Raw genomic sequence first — 18774 nt, forward strand, 5'->3', positions numbered from 1 at the left:
ATATAAATGATTGTAATTTTTAACAGAAAACACAATTTTGGTTTAAAAACTATAGTGCCTGTAATTAACATTAAGAATAAAGTTATAAAGCTTTTACTGTAACATGGTCAAAACACTAAAATAAACCACATTCTAAAATGTTTTTGTAAGGCCTCTATACCTGTTGTTGTTTCTGTAGTAAGGGCAAAACATGTATTTTATCAGTGGAGCTGTTTGACTTGTACTTTGTGCCTCTGCGGGAGGGAGTTATAGTGTAGTGGCTGCCAGCTGGGAAATCACAGATGCCTGAGGCAGGAATTCCAGCTATGCAACAACCTGTACCTAGTGACGTTCTAGTTAGAAGAGGAAGGCTTCTGAAATCTCACCTTTTCATTTTCATACAAGCAAGGAGGTGCGCCTTCTATACAAATGCTCCATTTTGCTGGTGAGTATACCCGTATTAGCCAGAATAAGTTCAGGATAGTGAAAACTTAGCTAAAAAACCATACCGTTTGTTACTCTGCACCTCCTTTTAGTGGTGTGAAACAGGGAAAGGAAATGAGTCTAAGGTTTTTCCTCGATCTGTTAACACACCAACATGCCTTATTCTAGCATAAGCTGATTTCGAAGGTTGATAATGGTTTCAGCCTCACAAAATATGCTTTTATAAGTATACATTTGTGTGTAGTATCTGATAATTATTTTAATATTCAGTTCAGGAAAGTACAGTCTTTAGCGCTAGGATATTGGAGGCATGATGAATATGCATACAAATTAGGATTCTGTGATTTATGTTTCCCTACATTTGGGTTATTTTTGCATCTTTGTCCTATTTTTCTACTCCTCACCTTGTACCATCTCTGCACCTGGAACACTTTTAGTAACCTTTGTTATTGTCTTAGGGAAATCTGAGCTGCGGGTTTAGAATGCAATGCATTGTTACAGGACTAGGAATTTTTAATCTTACCATGAAAGGCTTGTAAGTATACAAAACTTCTTGCACGAAAATCAGGTTTTGCAATGTAAACTCCCATTTTACTTTTCTTCAAAAGACATACACTTCATACAACTCAGTAGTTACTCTTTACAGTACAATAGTATTTAAGCCTAATAAGACCCTCTGTTTTACTGTTTTATTATGTAAACATAACAGAGTGTTAAACATCACACGAGTACTGAAAACCTGAATTAGCAGAAGATTCTCATAACACCAAATATTTTCAATGCTTTACACCTTTGACTTGTATGCCTGTGAAACCAGTTTAACACTTACACAGTTAAAGTGTATAAAGGCTTATAATTTATTAGGGTGCATGTTTTTATTTTACCTGGAAATTTACAGGAAATAGTGCTGCAAAAAGCTGTGCAACCAACATTGCATACCCGGCTTTACATTACACTTTAATTACACTGCTTTAAAAAGACACTTTATGTTACATCAGGCATGTCCAAAGTCTGGTCCACGGGTTGATTAACAGACCTGACATAATTGATTCTGTTACATTTCAGACCCAGAGAACAGAAAGGTATAAACAAACACTGTTTTCAACTGCAATTACTTTTACAATAAAATTAAAAACTATTGAAAACGTTTAATGTATATTGGAAAGTTGCATAGAATTATATTTTCTTTTATTATACAAATGCAAATATTGTAGCTGTGAATGTTTTAACTACAAAACCAAAATATTGTGTACTAGACAGGTTTTCAACTGTAAATGTAGCCAAGATGACCTACAATACTTAAATTATATTTGTTGCTTACTCTTCATTTTCTTGAAGCTCAGAACTGACACCATCAAAAAGTGACGGATTGACCTGATCCCAGTATTAGGATTCCTTCGAATATCTTATTTAAAACATAAGATATAAGGCAACTGAAACTACAATCTGCCGTATTGTTTCTATTTTTACTGTGCAGTTGATAACATTTTGCAGCATGTCTGCACAGTGGAAGGCAGATCCAGAACTCATGGATAAGGAGGAAGAGGAACTTTGGGAGATGATTGAGAGGCATAGATGTAAGATTGTGCAAAGGTTATCTCCTGAACGACTAACTCCATACTTGCGCCAGGCCAGAGTTCTGGATGAAATGGATGAAGAGGAGGTTCTACACTGTGCCAAGTTCTCTACAAGAGCAATGAAGATGGGTAAGTATTCTTCTTTGTACCCTTCACTGTCAGCTGTACTTTCAATGTATTTTTTTTATATTTGTTGATCTCATTTATATTTGTTGATCTCATATTCTTTGTAATGTTTAGTTTTGTTATGGTTTTTTTTGTGCTTTTGGCATAAAATAATACTGTATAAAGTGTACCACAGGGCTTTAGTGAAATAGTCAGGCTTTCCTAAAATTATGCAGGTATATATCCTTATGAACTTTCCACCGCCTTAACATAACAATAACATAACATAACAAATGACTATGACACATATTTTAATCTGCATTATTATGAAACTATGGATTGCTCTGTCACTTTTGTTTAAGTTAGTGGTGTGATGCATTGTCATATTGGTGCTGTATCCTAAAACAAGGTGGTACAATCGTGGTTCTTGGCTACTCACTAGCAAAAATGTGCATTACCTATCATACTGTATGTAGCAGAGTAAGAATGTCTCGGTAGCACAGTTCAGGAGCACCGTAAGAATGTCTCAAAGATAGACTACAAAGAGTGGTGGTAAATGGAACATTTTCTAATTGGACCAGTGTTGTTAGTGGAGTACCACAGGGCTCTGTACTAGGTCCCTTGCTTTTCAACTTGTTTATTAATGACCTGGAGGTGGGCATTGAAAGTACTGTTTCTATTTTTGCAGATGATAATAAATTGTGCAGAACTATAGGTTCCATGCAGGATGCTGCCACTTTGCAAAGTGATTTGTCTAAACTGGAAAACTGGGCAGCAAACTGGAAAATGAGGTTCAATGTTGATAAATGCAAGGTTATGCACTTTGGCAAAAATAATATAAATGCAAGTTATACACTAAATGGTAATGTGTTGGGAGTTTCCTTAAATGAAAAGGATCTAGGGGTCTTTGTAGATAACACGTTGTCTAATTCTGGGCAGTGTCATTCTGTGGCTACTAAAGCAAATAAAGTTCTGTCTTGCATAAAAAAGGGCATTAACTCAAGGGATGAAAACATAATTATGCCTCTTTATAGGTCCCTGGTAAGGCCTCATCTGGAGTATGCAGTTCAGTTTTGGACTCCAGTCCTTAAGAGGGATATAAATGAGCTGGAGAGAGTGCAGAGACGTGCAACTAAATTGGTTAGAGGGACGGAAGACAAATTATGAGGGTTGGGGTTGTTTTCTCTGGGAAAAAAGGTGCTTGCGAGGGGACATGATTACACTTTACAAGTACATTAGAGGACATTATAGACAAATGGCAGGGGACCTTTTTACCCATAAAGTGGATCACCGTACCAGAGGCCACCCCTTCAGACTAGAAGAAAAGAACTTTCATTTGAAGCAACGTAGGGGGTTCTTCACAGTCAGGACAGTGAGGTTGTGGAATGCACTGCCGGGTGATGTTGTGATGGCTGATTCAGTTAATGCCTTTAAGAATGGCTTGGATGATTTTTTGGACAGACATAATATCAAAGGCTATTGTAATACTAAACGCTATAGTTATTATAGGTATGGGTATATAGAATTTTAATTAAAAGTAGGGAGGGTTGTGTGTATGGATGCTGGGTTTTCATTTGGAGGGGTTGAACTTGATGGACTTTGTCTTTTTTCAACCCAATTTAACTATGTAACTATGTAACTATGTAACTATGTAACTATGCCATAGGCACAAAAGTTGTAGTAGATAATTATAGATATTATTGTTATTGGTAGATAATTATTTATATATAGAGATCTGTGATTCTTTTGATTCCCATGATGTTATTTAATGTTATGAAGATAGTTACCGTATGTTGTATAGCAAGACATGGAAAAGAAGTGAAGAAACATGAAAAACAGAAAAATTACTTGGGGCATTATAGAGAATTACAGTGACAAGTTTATTAAAGACAATCAGCTTATAGTTTACCAACCTGGGATATTACCAAAATTACTCAGTAATGATACAAAATGGGATCTCAACCCATTGATCAGGGGTGATCCGTGGGCTGCTGCCGCCCGAGGCGCAACCCTGATGCCGCCCCCCTCTCCTGCTCCGCGCTTAAAAGTTTAGCGTCAGAGCAGGTCAAAAGGGGCTGCATCTCTAGTGCAACGAGCGCGTACTGTGCTTTCAGCACTAGCAGAGCCGAATTTCTGGTTTAAAAGAACGGTAAAAAGTTACAGGAGGCGGCTTTTTGCTGCCCCTTGTAACTGGCCGTTCACTGCTGCCTGAAGCAAGGTGCTCACCTTGCCTCATTGCAGGAACGGCCCTGCTCCTCTTTAAACAAGTGATCACAGTATCTACTGTATAGTGCTGTGGAATATGTTGTTGTGAGAATACCTGGTGGTCTAGTGCAGTGCGGACACCTGCCGCTTCTTCTCTTGTCGCATGCAGAACCATATTGTGGTGTACCTAGATGACAACACTATTATATTTATATAATATTTATATATCTATTCTGCTAATCTAACTGAACATGAGATGTTATCTAGGTTCAGGCAAAATCAGCTTTATGCCAAACTTGAAAATTGTGTATTTGAAGTACCCTCCATACATTTTCTAGGGTATTTCTTGTCCCAAAAGTGTTTAGAGATAGAGCCAGTCAAGGTTCAGGCCATTCTAGATTGGGCACAACCCCTCTCTCTGTGAGCCATTCAAAGGTTCTCAGGGTTTGCCAATTATTATAGGCAATTTATCAAGAAGAACTTCTACAATAGTGGCTTCTATCACTGCCCTTACTAAAAAGGGGGCAGACCCTAGTTTTTGGCCTAAAGTGGCGATAAGGGCCTTTGAAATATTAAAATTATTTCAGCCCCAGTGCTCCAGCATCCAGACTCTACCCTTCCTTCCCTGGTGGAGGTGGATGCTTTTGAGATTGGATTGGCAGTTTTGTCTCAATGACACCCTGTTACCAATAAGATTCATCGCTGTGCCTTCTTCGCTATGAAGTTCTCTCCTGCAGAGATAAACTATGATATTGGTAACAGGGAATTACTGGCCATTAAATGGGTCTTTGAGGAGTGAAGACATCTTCTGGAGGGTGCTAAGCATGTAGTTACGGTCTTTACCAATCATAAAAATCAATTGTATATGGAATCCTGTCTGGAAAGACCAGATTGGCATTGTTTTTACCAGCTTTTCTAGAAGTTTTGTGTCCAGTCTTAGCGAAGAATCGGAAGCTGATTCTATTGTGTCTAAGGAAGTGATTGCGGTAACAATTGTAAAGTCCAGATCTATTTTCCTCTGAAGCCCAGGTTAATTTTCCTCCTTATGTGCCTCAGGGCAAACTCTTTGTTCGAGAGGCTGTTTTGATTGAAACTCATGAATCTAAAGTAGCCGAACATCTGGGTGCAGTAAAACCTGTTCTCTTCTGCCTCGCACACTCTGGTGGCCAACATTAAGACAATTATGTTGATAGTTATGTTCTCGTCCAATTTGTCAACTTTCAAAACCGTCCAGTCCTAACCCTTAGGGCCTGCTACAGTCACTTCCTATTCCTGAAAAGCCACAGACTCATTTCTCCATGGATTTCATTGTGGAATTACCTCCTTCTAAAGGGAACACTGTTATTTGGGTGGTAGTTGACCGATTTAGTAAGATGTCTCATTTTATTCCCCTTCCCACCCTCCCTTCTGCTAAGTCTCTTGCTGAACTCTTCATATATAATATATTTCAGTTTCATGGGGCCCCATTGATCATTGTTTCTGATAGAGTTGTTCAGGTTATGTCAACATTTTGGTGATCCTTTTGTTTTCTTATGGGTACTGTTTTTCCTCTGCATACCATCCACCGACTACTGGCCTGACGGAAAGGACAAATCAATCATTGGAGCACTATCTCAGATGTTACCTCTCCAGTAATCAATCACTTTGGGCAAATTTTCTTCCTTGGGCTGAGTTTGCATTCAGTAATGTCACTCACTCTTTCATGGAGAATCTCAATTTTTTACTGTTTTTGTCTATCATCCTAGAGCCTTTTATTTTTTTGGTCATTTGTCAGATGTTCTTGCTGTTAACTCTTTGGTTGATCAACTTTCTTGGCTTGGCAGAAGGTTCATAATAGGCATTGTAAAACATCTCCGGATTATCATGTTGCTGACAGGGCTCTCAGCTTACAACGTCCTGTTGAAAGTCCCTTCTGCCAAGTTAGGCCTTATATTTATTTTGTCCCTTTCCTGTATGCAAGGTATAGTACTGTCCGATTAGAACTGCCTCCTGAACCTAAATTTTTGTACTGGTTTCTTTATTAAAACCTGCCAGAGTTGTTAGTCAGAATTCTCCCCCCGATCTCTGTTGAGGGTCAGCCTGTTAGTGGATTTTCACATTTCTGAAGGTAAATTGCAATATCTTGTACACTGGAAAGATTGTGGTCCTGAGGAGAGATCTTGTGTCCCTGCCTCCGATTTTTGGGCTGATCGGCTTATAAGACAGTTTCATGCCAGGTTTCCTGATAAGCCTATGGGTCCAGTGTCGCCCTCTAGAGAGGGGGGGGGGATAATGTGAGAATTCCAGGTGGTTTAGTGTGGTGGGGACACCCGCCACTTCCTCTCTTGTGCACCGATCCTAATTTTACGATCTCGCACCGCTTCCATGTTTTGATGCACACCTGCATCTGATGTCATTGCGCATGGTGCAAAATGTAAAAATTCAAAGGGGTCACAGCTAATTCCTGGGTGTGTTTTAAGTATGTTCTGTCTATTTCATACCTAGCGTGTACCTGACCTTTTCTAGTTTGCTGCCTATCTTGACCTTTGCCTGCTTTTGACCAATGTCTTCGATCACAAGTCTGTACTGTGCTACTGTTGGTTTCGGCCTATTACCTCAACTATGTTCCTGACTCCTGATTTTGTACTGCTCTGCCTGTTTGGTACTGACCCGGCCTGTCCCTAGACTCCTTTTCTCTGTTCTTCCTGCCCAAATTTGGTTCCCGTGTCTGCCCAGAATTCTCTCACTGGTCCTCTCACTATAAGAATAACTTGGAATAACTTTGAGAAGCAGAAAAGATTGTGCCAGAGAATTAGTTCTAAAGCTGGCTATAGATTTAGTATGTCTAAGCAACATCCAGAAAAGGCATCCTTGTAATATGAATATTAGTCAGTCCATTAGGCAGGTTTTAAGGCTTAGTTCAGATGAATTGTTCATGTACAGTTTATAAGGATAGAAAGCCAGTGGCAAATAATAATGTCCTTAAAAGGAGTCTGTCATTATTTTTATGATGTAGTTTTTATTCCTAAATTACACTGTTTACACTGCAAATAATTCACTCTACCATATAAAATTTCATTCCTGAATCAGCAAGTGTGTTTTTTTTAGTTGTAATATTGGTGTGTAGGCAGCCATCTCAGGTAATTTTGCCTGCTCATGTGCTTTCAGAAAGAGCCAGCACTTTAGGACAGAACTGCTTTCTGACAGGCTGTGGAACCTGGATTTCAGTATTGAGTGCTGTTCTTAGATATACCTGTGGGCTTGTGTTAGGGAGCTGCTATCTGGTTACTAAGGATGCACCGAATCCAGGATTCGGTTCGGGATTCGGCCAGGATTCAGCCTTTTTCAGCAAGATTTGGATAAGGCCGAGTCCTTCTGCCCGGCCGAACCGAATCAGAATCAGGGCGGGAGGGAAATCTCATGACTTTTGTCATAAAACAAGGAAGTAAAACACGTTTTCCCCTTCTCACCCCTAATTTGCATTTGCAAATTAGGATTTGGATTCGGTTCGGTATACGGCTGAATCTTTCGAGAAGGATTCGGAGGTTCGGCCAAATCCAAAATAGTGGATTCGGTGCATCCCTACTGGTTACCTTCCCATTGTTCTGTTGTTTGACTGCTGGGGGTGGGAAAGGGGTGGGATGATATCACTCCAACTTGCAGTACAGCAGTAAAGAGTGACTGAAGTTTATCAGAGCACAAGTTACATGACTGGGGCCAGCTGGGAAACTGACAATATGTCTAGCCCCATGTCAGATTTCAAAATTAAATATAAAACAATATGTTTGTTCTTTTGAGAAACGGATTTCAGGTCAGAATTCTGCTGGAGCAGCACTATTAACTGCATTTTGAAAAAAACATGTTTTCCCACAACAGTATCCCTTTAAGGCTTTAAGGTGACTTTAATCAGTACAAAGTTGTTTGATATTAAACAAAAACTGCCAGATCTCTTTATGAATGAGGTGGTTCTATCAATAATATGTGAAAAGCAGATACATTTAGCCTTAAAAAGAAAGAACTAAACATTATTGGAAGTAATAAAACAATAAGTAATAAAAAAAAAAAGAAAGAACTAACCAGGCATAATTTGAATATAAAACATGAGGACAAAACAAATGTAATTTCTTTAAGGACAAAGAGAATAGTATATGCTTTCAGGTAGAATATTTTGTATTATTATGAAATGTAGCACTTAATTCAAACAATAAATTAGACTGGCTGTCTTTAAAATAATACCCAGAATTTACAGTTAAAAATAAATTTGAGCATTGGTACAAAACAAATAAAGGAAAATTGTATTGTAGTCAGGAATTTAGCTTTCCTGTTTTTTAATGTTTACTTTCTGCTGGATCAACATTTTTGTAATACAGAAAATTTACACTGCAGCACGCTGATTAGTGTTAAAATGTGTTTATTTGTGCCAAAAAATGTTTTTAATAATCATGCAGCTTACTTGCTGTAGCCTGAAGTCATGATACCATAGGTTTTCTACATTGTTTTTCATGGTTTTTCTCTCACTGTATTTTCTCTTCACAGTTTTGACCAGGTCTATTTATTCCTTATTATTATTATTATTATTATAGGACGCCTCTTAGATCTGCTTCGTACTAGGTCTAAGAATGGAGCCATTGCATTTCTGGATAGCCTAATACTCACCAATCCCAGAATGTATACACTTATCACTGGAAAAGAGGCTTCAATGGATCCCAACAGCTTCAGCAGTAAGACATGTTCTCTGCTCTTTTGTCTTAAGCCTCTATTAATACAACTTTAGCACATTCTGTAATTCTTGTCACACTCTTGGATATCTTATGCAAACTTCCTCCTGCTTTAGTGTTTTGTATACACAGCCATAATTGATATTTAATGATAGTAGATGAGTTTCTCTATGTAAGACTGGAGCTCTAGCATTATCTGAAGGATACTTTCCACCTATCTACCTTTTATTCTGCCTTACGTTAAATTGGAAGCTGACCTTCTATAAACATTGTCTATGGAATACAATTATTTCCCATTTATCCATTCTATCTAACTCCTGTGCATCTTCTTTAGAATTAATTGACAGTAACCAACTGAGCATTTACCTGATGCAGACCTTAAGCAATCTGCAGGAAGAACTAATGCAGGAGAAACAGGTGAAAAGCTCTCTAATGCACCATTTGCGAAAGATGAGGGAAAAGCAGCAACAGCTAGAAGAGGAAGGAGAATCTGTGCGGAGCATGGAGCACGAGAACCAGAGATTACGAAGGGAGAAGGATGCCCAGGGTCAACTGTTAACCAAACTGAAGGATGAACAATATGAGCTGTCAATGCGCTACTCTCATGCTCTGCAGGAAAAGGACACTGTGCAGAGCAAGAACAGTGAACTTCAGGAACAGGTCAGAGTTTATATAGTGAATATTGTCACACCTTTTGTTTCAAATTATCACCAATGTGTTAAAAGAATTACACTAAGACAGTGCTGGCCAACTCCTGTGGCACTGAGGACTGGAATTTTTCTGGCCTACGTGGTGGAGGGTCGATAATGGAAGCCAGTGTTGAAGACTCCTTTAAACCTCACCAACTTTAAAACACACCCATGTTACCACAAGAACTTTTAAGACCATGTCTACATTAATAGTGTTAGCACACCAGTGGTGCTCACTGCAGGGATGTCACTCATCACTCATAAGTGAAACAGGTTTATTAAGTCAAATTAAGACCTATCCTTAAATCCATATGCCTCCACCTATGCCTCCTGGATAACACAGCACCTACCCAGCACATGATTAAACACAATGGGGACCCCTAACAAGTATTTCCAAATGCTAACAAACCCCCCACCAGGTTCACCTCCCACAAGCAGAGTAGAGCAGGCAAAGTAGGGCAGGAGGAGTATTACAAATAAAGGGACAATAGGGCAGGCAGAGTATGGCACACGCAATGAGCATAGGGCAAGGAAAGTATGGCACACACAAGAAGCATAGGGCAGGCAGAGTATTTCACACACAATGAGCATAAGGCAAGCAAAATATGGCACACACAAGGAGCATAGAGCAGGCAGAGTATGTCACACATAGGGAGCATAGGGCAGGCAGAGCATGGTACACACACAGGCAGCATAGGGCAGGCAGAGTATGGCACACACAAGGAGCATAGGGCAGGCAGAGAATGACACACACAGGGAGCATAGGGCAGGCAGAAAACAGCAGAGGACACCTATCAGGACCACTCTAAGATGAACAGTTCATACTGTGCTACATACGGTGACACTTTGCTGGTGCCCCTCCAGCAGTTGAACAATGTGGGCACTTTCAGTTTGGATATAAGGTGTGAACAGTACAGGTCTTTAGGGATGTGAACCATAGAGGTGTCACAGGTGTGAAAAATGCAGGGGAGATTAGAAGTATGAAGTTTACTGTCTGAATTTGAGATGTAAACAATGCAGAGGCCAGTTAACCTCAGTACTGATACCCTTTAAAGCTTACACAAGTCAAGCAGGTACAGCAGGCAGACTTTCATGTGGGGGGCACACAAGTGGGAGTTCATCTGGCCCATGGGCCACTAGTTGGACAGCGCTGCACTATAAAGGATATTTATTATCTTATATTGATTGTGCTTTACTTTAGAAAGTATAATTGTACATATAAGAATATAAATCCGTATAAATCTGCCTTTATAGAAGGGAAGAATAGTATCACTGTCAAGGAAAACTGCCTGTGAGAGTTGGCCTAGGGTACCAGGATAGGGTTGCAAACATCTTAACTTTAAGAAGGAACAAATATGGAATATGGTTAAAACATACTTACAAAGACTTCAACGCAGCCATGCTCATTTCATTTTCTAAAAGAAGAAGTTTACTGTAGAATTGTATCATTTGGTGACTGTGTAGATACTTTTTTTTACCATACTAATAATTTAATTAAAGACATTCAATAATTCACTTAACAATGTCAAATCAGAGTTCCACCACACTCCCCATTTTCTATCATCCCTATAGGCATACTTGTGCTTACAGGAAAAAATCAGAATATCTGCTGAAGGCAGGCTATCAGCAGTTAGAGCTGACAAATACAGCCCTCGCTGGCTAATCCCTCTGTAATAAGTGACCCCACTTAAGGTATGAAGTTCCAAATTATGGAAAGACCCCTTATCTGGAAAACCCCAGATCATGAGCATTCTGGATAACAGGTCCCATACCTGTATTTTATTTTGGTGTTCTTCTATACACCTTACAGTCTGCCATTCAAACCAGTTCCTGGTTGCTAGTAACAGTAACTGGCTATTTATATTCTAAACATGTACCGTAAATAAAAACAATTTTAAAAAATGGGAAATGGAGAATATGGTGTCCATCTCACGAATTAGAACATATAGAATATGGGGAAATGTGTACTGTACAACCTTCGATTATATTATAAATAATGACACCATGCTAGAAATTGGGTGGATAAAATGGCTGCAACTTTTATTTGCCTTTAACAAATACCAATCATTGTCAACTGGCATATTTAATTTCAATGAAAATTACAATAACTTAAAGCATACCTAGCCAGCCTTGAATGTTGAACACTTTTTTTAATGATCGCTACAAAGCCCACCTTACCTCCAAGCCGTGTCCATATTATAACAACAATTAAATTCCCTCCAGCTGCAACAATACTACTTTATTTTTTTTAAATATTGCATGATAAACTTTTTGGGTGGGTGGGAGGGTTCAAACCAAAACAACATGCTGGGTGATGCTTCAAGGCCAGCTAACACAGAATGAGGTAAGTATCCAACAGGCCCCCGAATTTATATCCAGCTGATGACCACACTTGTTCCACTACCATCGATCCACTAATCCTTTGAATTCTGCACGTGATTTCCTCATAGACTCAACAACAGCAACTGAACAATCCAATTAAAGGTATACCACACAGGTGGGAAAACATAAACCCTGCTAGGAAAAACAATTCCATTAACCCCCGGTCTGCCAGTAACTTTCCCATATAATGTAAAAGCCAAAGCATGGATTAAAAATAGAAATGTGTATGGTAATATATAATCTCCTTATTCATAGAAATATAGCTGAGGTTTATGAGCACGGTCAACAATCTTATAGCCTCCTTAACCAATCACGCATAGTAAAATATTTAATTAGACTATGAATGTAGCTCTGGGGTCTTGGGTTCAACTTCCATAAGATCATTGTCTCGGTGGAGTTTCTATGTTCTGCCTGCACCTGTCCAGATTTTTTTCAGGATGCTAATTGATATATAACTAAAGGATATTAATTGTAAAAAGTGTTTTCTGGTATGCCCTTGCAGTTCTATGCAATGAGGGAAGAACTTAACAGATTGCGCATGGATCTTGAAGTAGCTAAGAGCTGGACTGCACATGCTCAGTGTGAAGAAGAGCTATTGTGCCTCAGGGAGGAAAACAAGAAGTTCAGAGTGAGGCTGGTAAAAGAGAATTTGGTAAGGGCTATCAATCCCCATATTTGTAATAATATGCTATATTCCTTTCTTTCCAATAAGATTCAATAATGTGTCTTAGATATAGTATTGCACCTTTAAATTGTATTCTATCACAATGTTCTTGGCTGCTTTACAACTCATTGACTTACAGAAATTTTTCAGCTCTTCCTTCCTTCCTTTAAGTTTTCTTAACTTTTTGCATTTTCTCTTTGATAAATCCCCACTATTTGAGATTCTGAAGAATGTTCTTGTGTATATTCAGTTTGGTGTTTTCTTGCCTTGTGTTTTTCTCTAATAAAGAAAAAACACTATCTTGAATCTTGATAAATCAACCCATGAGACAATGAAGTTAGAGTGTAACTTGAAGTGTCTTTTTTAGGAAACAGTAGAAGAGCAGCAGCCTTTAGATGTGACACTTCAGAGCACTCAAGAACTATTGGCCCAGCTACGACTGTCAAAGGATAAACTTGCAGCTAGTGAGGCTATAGAAAAGTTGGTGAGTCCAATATAGTGTCAGCAACTGGTCATGTACTATTTTACTGTTATAAATAAATGATATACAAACTCAGGTGGTATTGTAAAATAAATCTTTTTATAGATAATTCATTAGTAATAAAAACAACGTGCTCTATACAAAATATTGTACATCATAAACATTTCAAATCAACAGCAAAGTTTGAATGCATACCACCAAATTGTAACCCGAACCTTTCTCGAGGGGAATTCTGGTATGTGAGCAGCATTAATACCCTGTTAATTAGATGCCTGGAAACACACATAAACTGAAGTGTTGGCTTTAAATGCAATGTATCCTAGCAACCTTCCTGAAACAAACCCCTGCTGTCGGATACAATTAACTACCTGCTAATGCTATGTATCTGCATTTGTCATCACATAACCAACTAAATTTTTTTTCTTTTTAAGAATTGCACCAGATACATGGATTTTTATGCAGTTTTGCTTTATTGATGGTCGAAGTAGCCAAAAAAATACCTTTCCTTCACCTTTAATGCACTGGTTGGTTTCTTTGAGTAAATGTTGCCTTGATATCTTAAATGCAAGAAATGTCTGATGGTTTGCTATATAGCTAACCATCACACATTTCTTGCATTTAAGATATCAAGGCAACATTTACTCAAAGAAACCAACCAGTGCATTAAAGGTGAAGGAAAGGTATTTTTTTGGGGGGTGCCAAAGTTAGGCACCCCCAAGTGATCGCATGTACTTACCTTTAACCCCACGCCAGTGCACCTATTAGGAGAAAACTGCACCGGCCCAGTTTTCTTCCAGCAAGCACCACGGAGTGATCGTCTTCTGGCTCCTTTTTTCTCGCGGCTGCCCATGCACAGTAGCATAAAAAGCTGAACTTTAATGAAAAAGTCGGCTATTTAATTCTACTGCACATATGTCTGTCCCAGGAGAGAGTATTTAATTTGTAGATCCATTTAAACTCATGTTATTTTAATAGCAGTTACCTGTCACCCCCATCGTTTTGGTACCATCACACGTTCAATACCCATAAAACGTAACTGACTCACTTGGTCTAAACACCAAGGGGCCCATTTACTTAGTTTGAGTGAAGGAATAGAGGAAAAAAAGTTTGAATTTTGAATGGTCGAATATGGCTGCTTCGACCATCGAATGGGCTTCTTCGACCTTCGACTACGACATTCGACTTCGAATCGATTTGACTAAAAATCGTTCGACTATTCGACCATTCGATAGTCGAAGTACTGTCTCTTTAAAAAATTCTTTGACCCCCTAGTTCGCCACCTAAAACCTACTGAGGCCAATGTTAGCCTATGGGGAAGGTCCCCATAGGCTTCCTAACAATTTCTTGATTGAAGGAATATCCTTCGATCGATGAATTAAAATCCTTCGAATCGTTCGATTATTCCTTCGATCGTTCGATCGTAGGAATAGCGCTAAATCCTTCGACTTCGATATTCGAAGTCGAAGGATTTAACTTGGACGGTCGAATATCGAGGGTAATTAACCCTCGATATTCAACCCTAGGTAAAGGTGCCCCCAAGTGAGTCAGTTACATTTTTTGGGTATTGAACTTGTGATGCTACCAAAACGATGGGGGTGACAGGTTTAACATCACTTCTGTGTTCTCCAACCCTGACTGTCAAAGTTTTAGTTGTCTCTTCTACATAGAGTTTGCCTCATGGGCACGTGATGTAAATGACAAAATCTGATTGAAGTTAAAATAGTCCCTTATTTTGAATCCCTTGCCAGTCATAGGATGATGAAACTTGTCTGTTCATACTACATAATTACAATTTACACATATTCCACATTTGTACATGGTGCCGCTTTACCATGTACTTTGTTTCTTAGGGGGATCACTCAATGCATGGACCAGTTGGTCCCTCAGACTGGTGGCCTGCTTATATGCCATCATTGGTGGATCTGTCACCCAAGGTGTTAAAGTCTGGTCCATCTATAATATACAGTATGCCAATACTTATATATGATATCTTTCACATATCCAGACTGTACAGAGTTTGTTTTATTTCTTTGTATTTTCACAGAATTAGAGACTGGAGCGCTCTAACCACCCGCCGTATCGTTAAAATTGTATACTGGAACGCTCTTCTACTTAGCGGTCTACTAATACACTTAATCCAAGTTTGCTCACCGCTGTCTGAAATTGGCTCGGGTGCGTATGCCCCGAGCCCTCCGCTTTAAATATCCCAATGTAATAAAATTGTGGGTCACTCACCGCTCCTGTTTGGTGGTCCGGGTGCTGCGCCCCGAACCCTCAGCATAGGGGAGACATCAAGGTACAAATCAGCAATTTGGCACGCACTCCACAGGACTCCAGGTAACGGTAAAAAAGTTTTTACTTTATTGCACAAACAAATATCCACCTAACGCGTTTCGTATGTTACCACACGTAATCATAGGCATTAATGACAATTACAATCACATGGTGAGAGAATAAATAAATAAAAAATAAAAAAGAGAGAATGACTTCCATTATTTTAAAAAGACGTAAAAGAAAGATTAATGCGAAAATAATAACCCTCCGCCCCAATAAAAGTTTCAAAATCACCAAATAGGTCTGGAATTCATAAATCTAAAGCTACATAAGATAGTAAAGTGAAAGATTAGCAATTGAAACAAAGTAAATGAATTGATTGAAACAAACTTATTTTTAAAGAGAAAATATGTAAGAAACGATATGACACAATGTTGGTGAAGTTGAGAAAAACATAAATAATTATAGACTGAATAGAAAATAACTTGTAAGAATCTTCTTTATAAATGAAAATTAAAACTTTAGAACACAATCAACAGCTTTGAGTTAAGGAATTTTTAAGGAGGAAGTACGTCCTAAGTGACGCAAGCTTCCAATGCTTTTTAAACCATGGGATTGTAATTGTCATTAATGCCTATGATTACGTGTGGTAACATACGAAACGCGTTAGGTGGATATTTGTTTGTGCAATAAAGTAAAAACTTTTTTACCGTTACCTGGAGTCCTGTGGAGTGCGTGCCAAATTGCTGATTTGTACCTTTATTTCTTTGTGTAATGAGTTTTGGACCCAGTAAGTCTTTCCTCTGGATACCCTCAAACACATCTTATATGCAGTAGTTGGCTGTAGGGTAGTCCCCTAGTGGTGTAAGGAGGATGAAAGCTCTTTGGGTCCAGATAGGTCATTTATCTGTCGGTTTCCCGTATACATCTGTAACAAAATGATCCTCCCTCAGCTCAGCAGGGACATCAAGGATGTTTTTTTTCTTCAAACTCTAGGGTGAGTTTGGTCAAAATTCTGGAATTAAGAAATCCCATCTATATAGTGAAGCCAAACAAGTACCAAGGGCCAGAATTATTTTCATAAAAAAAATCCTTTTCAAACCATGTATAAATTGGCATACGCGGGAGCTACATTTGAACCCTGGCTGTGCTGTGTTGAGACATTTGTACAAGCTGTTGAAAGGGAATGAACTAGATCATATAACCTGACTAAGGTAGAGAGAGAGGCTTTACAGAATTTGAGGAAGGACAATTCAATCATTATAAAATCAGCCGATAAAGGCGGTGCAGTTGTGATAATGGACACTGAGTACTATAGAAAGGAAGCAGTAACACAGTTATAAGACACCACTCACTACAGATTACTATAGGGAGATCCCACGCACAACCTCAAACAGGATATATTGAAAGAAAGTGAAGAGAATGGCGTGATAACAAGTAAATGAAATATTTACAAGTGGATAATTCCATTGTACCTGCCTTTAATCTTGTTCCCAAGATTCATAAGAATCCAGTGAGACCTCTGGGGAGACTAATTGTCATCTATCATTCAACCTATTGCCACTTTACTTGACAACATGCTAAATCCTTAAGTGGTATGTACTAGATCATATGTTAAGGACACCACAGATTCTATTAATAAATTGACCAATTAACCAGGTTCTCAATGACGTATATTTTTGTATATGATAGATGTCTCATCACTGTACACATCAATTCCCCATGATCAGAGTATAGGTACAGTAAAGATGGTAATTCATGAACTGCAGCTCCCAGAGGGTGTTGCAGAAATGCTGGTACAGTTCCTAGAATGGGTCTTGAAACAAATGAACTTTATCTTTGAGTGTAAATATTATGAGCAGAGCCAGGGTACATCAATTGGTTCAAATGTAGCTCCCGCTTGGTTTGAAAAGGATTTTGTTTATGAGAATAGTGAGTTCTGGCCCTTGGTACTTGTTTGGCTTCGCTATATAGATGGGATTTCTTAATTCCAGAATTTCGACCATCAAGTTCACCCTAGAGTTTGATTAAAAAAAATCAGGTACACTTTCTTGATGTCCTTGTTGAGCTGAGGGAGGGTCATTTTGTTACACATGTATACAGGAAACTGACAGATAAAATAACTGATCTAAGTAATCCCAAAAAGACTACCCTACAGCCAACTGTTAGATTGAATGTTAGATTGGGTAAGCAAGACATTTTATGCATTTGTAACACCAAGGGGCAGATTTATCAAGGGTCGAAGTGAAATCGAGGGAATTTTCAAAGTTAAAAAATTCGAAATTCAAAGTAATTTTTGGATACTTCGACCATCGAATAGGCTACTATGACTTTGACTTCGGCCTTCGATTTGAAGTAAAATCGTTCGACCATTCGATAATCAAAGTACTGTCTCTTTAAAAAAAACTTTGACTTCAATACTTCACCAACTTAAACCTGCCGAAGTGCTATGTTAACCTTCCAGAGCATATTTCTAAGTTATTTTTATAGGAAAATCGTACGATCGTAGACTAAAATTGTTCTAATCGTACGATCGTACAATGCAAAAAATCCTATGCATTTGACTTAGAATTTCGTATGTATTCAATTCGATGGTCGAATTTTGGAGTATTTTCCACTTTGAAACTCGACCCTTGATAAATCTGCCCCCAAGTGAGCCAGTTATGTTTTATTGGTATTAAACGTGTGATGTTAGCAAATAAGGGGTGACACGGACCTGCTTTTAAACGAGAACTAAACGGTAAAAATAAATATGGCTTAAAATGCCATATTTTATATACTGAACTTACTGCACCAGACTTAAGTTTCAGATTCTCAATAGCAGCAATGATCCAAGACTACAAATTTGTCAAGGGGGTCACCATCTTGGAACGTTTCTCCACATGCTCAGTGGGCTTTGAACAGCTATTGAGAAGGGGTTGTCGAAAATTATCAAGCAGAAAATTAGGTTGGCATGTAATAAAAGCTGATACTACAGGGCTGATGCTATTTGCACTGGTTTCTGTGCTGACATGTAGTAATTATCTGCATTAATTACTAATCAACCTTATACTGTGCCATTTATATTCTATGGGGCCGATTCACTAAGCTCGAGTGAAGGATTCGAATGAAAAATACTTCGAATTTCGAAGTATTTTTTGGGTACTTCGACCATCGAATGGGCTACTTCGACCTTCGACTACGACCTTCGACTTCAATTCGAACGATTGGAACGAAAAATCGTTCGACTATTCGACCATTCGATAGTCGAAGTACTTTCCCTTTAAAAAACACTTCG

At 38.6% G+C, this 18774-nt stretch overlaps 1 protein-coding gene across 3 annotated transcripts in view; it reads left to right on the forward strand.

Moving 5' to 3' along the window:
* Nucleotides 1-18774, forward strand: part of card14.L (caspase recruitment domain family member 14 L homeolog) — a 223324-nt gene that overhangs the window by 89171 nt on the left and 115379 nt on the right. For 2 of the 3 annotated variants that reach the window (XM_041576206.1, XM_041576207.1), the window contains exons 2-6: nucleotides 1762-2129; nucleotides 8873-9010; nucleotides 9342-9667; nucleotides 12581-12730; nucleotides 13110-13226. In XM_041576206.1, coding sequence (XP_041432140.1) covers nucleotides 1919-2129; nucleotides 8873-9010; nucleotides 9342-9667; nucleotides 12581-12730; nucleotides 13110-13226 — 942 coding nt within the window. In that variant the 5' untranslated portion in view covers nucleotides 1762-1918. Of the gene's footprint in view, nucleotides 1-118; nucleotides 425-1761; nucleotides 2130-8872; nucleotides 9011-9341; nucleotides 9668-12580; nucleotides 12731-13109; nucleotides 13227-18774 lie in introns of those variants that run through there. The other variant, XM_018235056.2, reaches the window with a different exon arrangement.

Source organism: Xenopus laevis, chromosome 9_10L, assembly GCF_017654675.1.
Source record: "Xenopus laevis strain J_2021 chromosome 9_10L, Xenopus_laevis_v10.1, whole genome shotgun sequence".
Classification (NCBI taxonomy): domain Eukaryota; kingdom Metazoa; phylum Chordata; class Amphibia; order Anura; family Pipidae; genus Xenopus; species Xenopus laevis.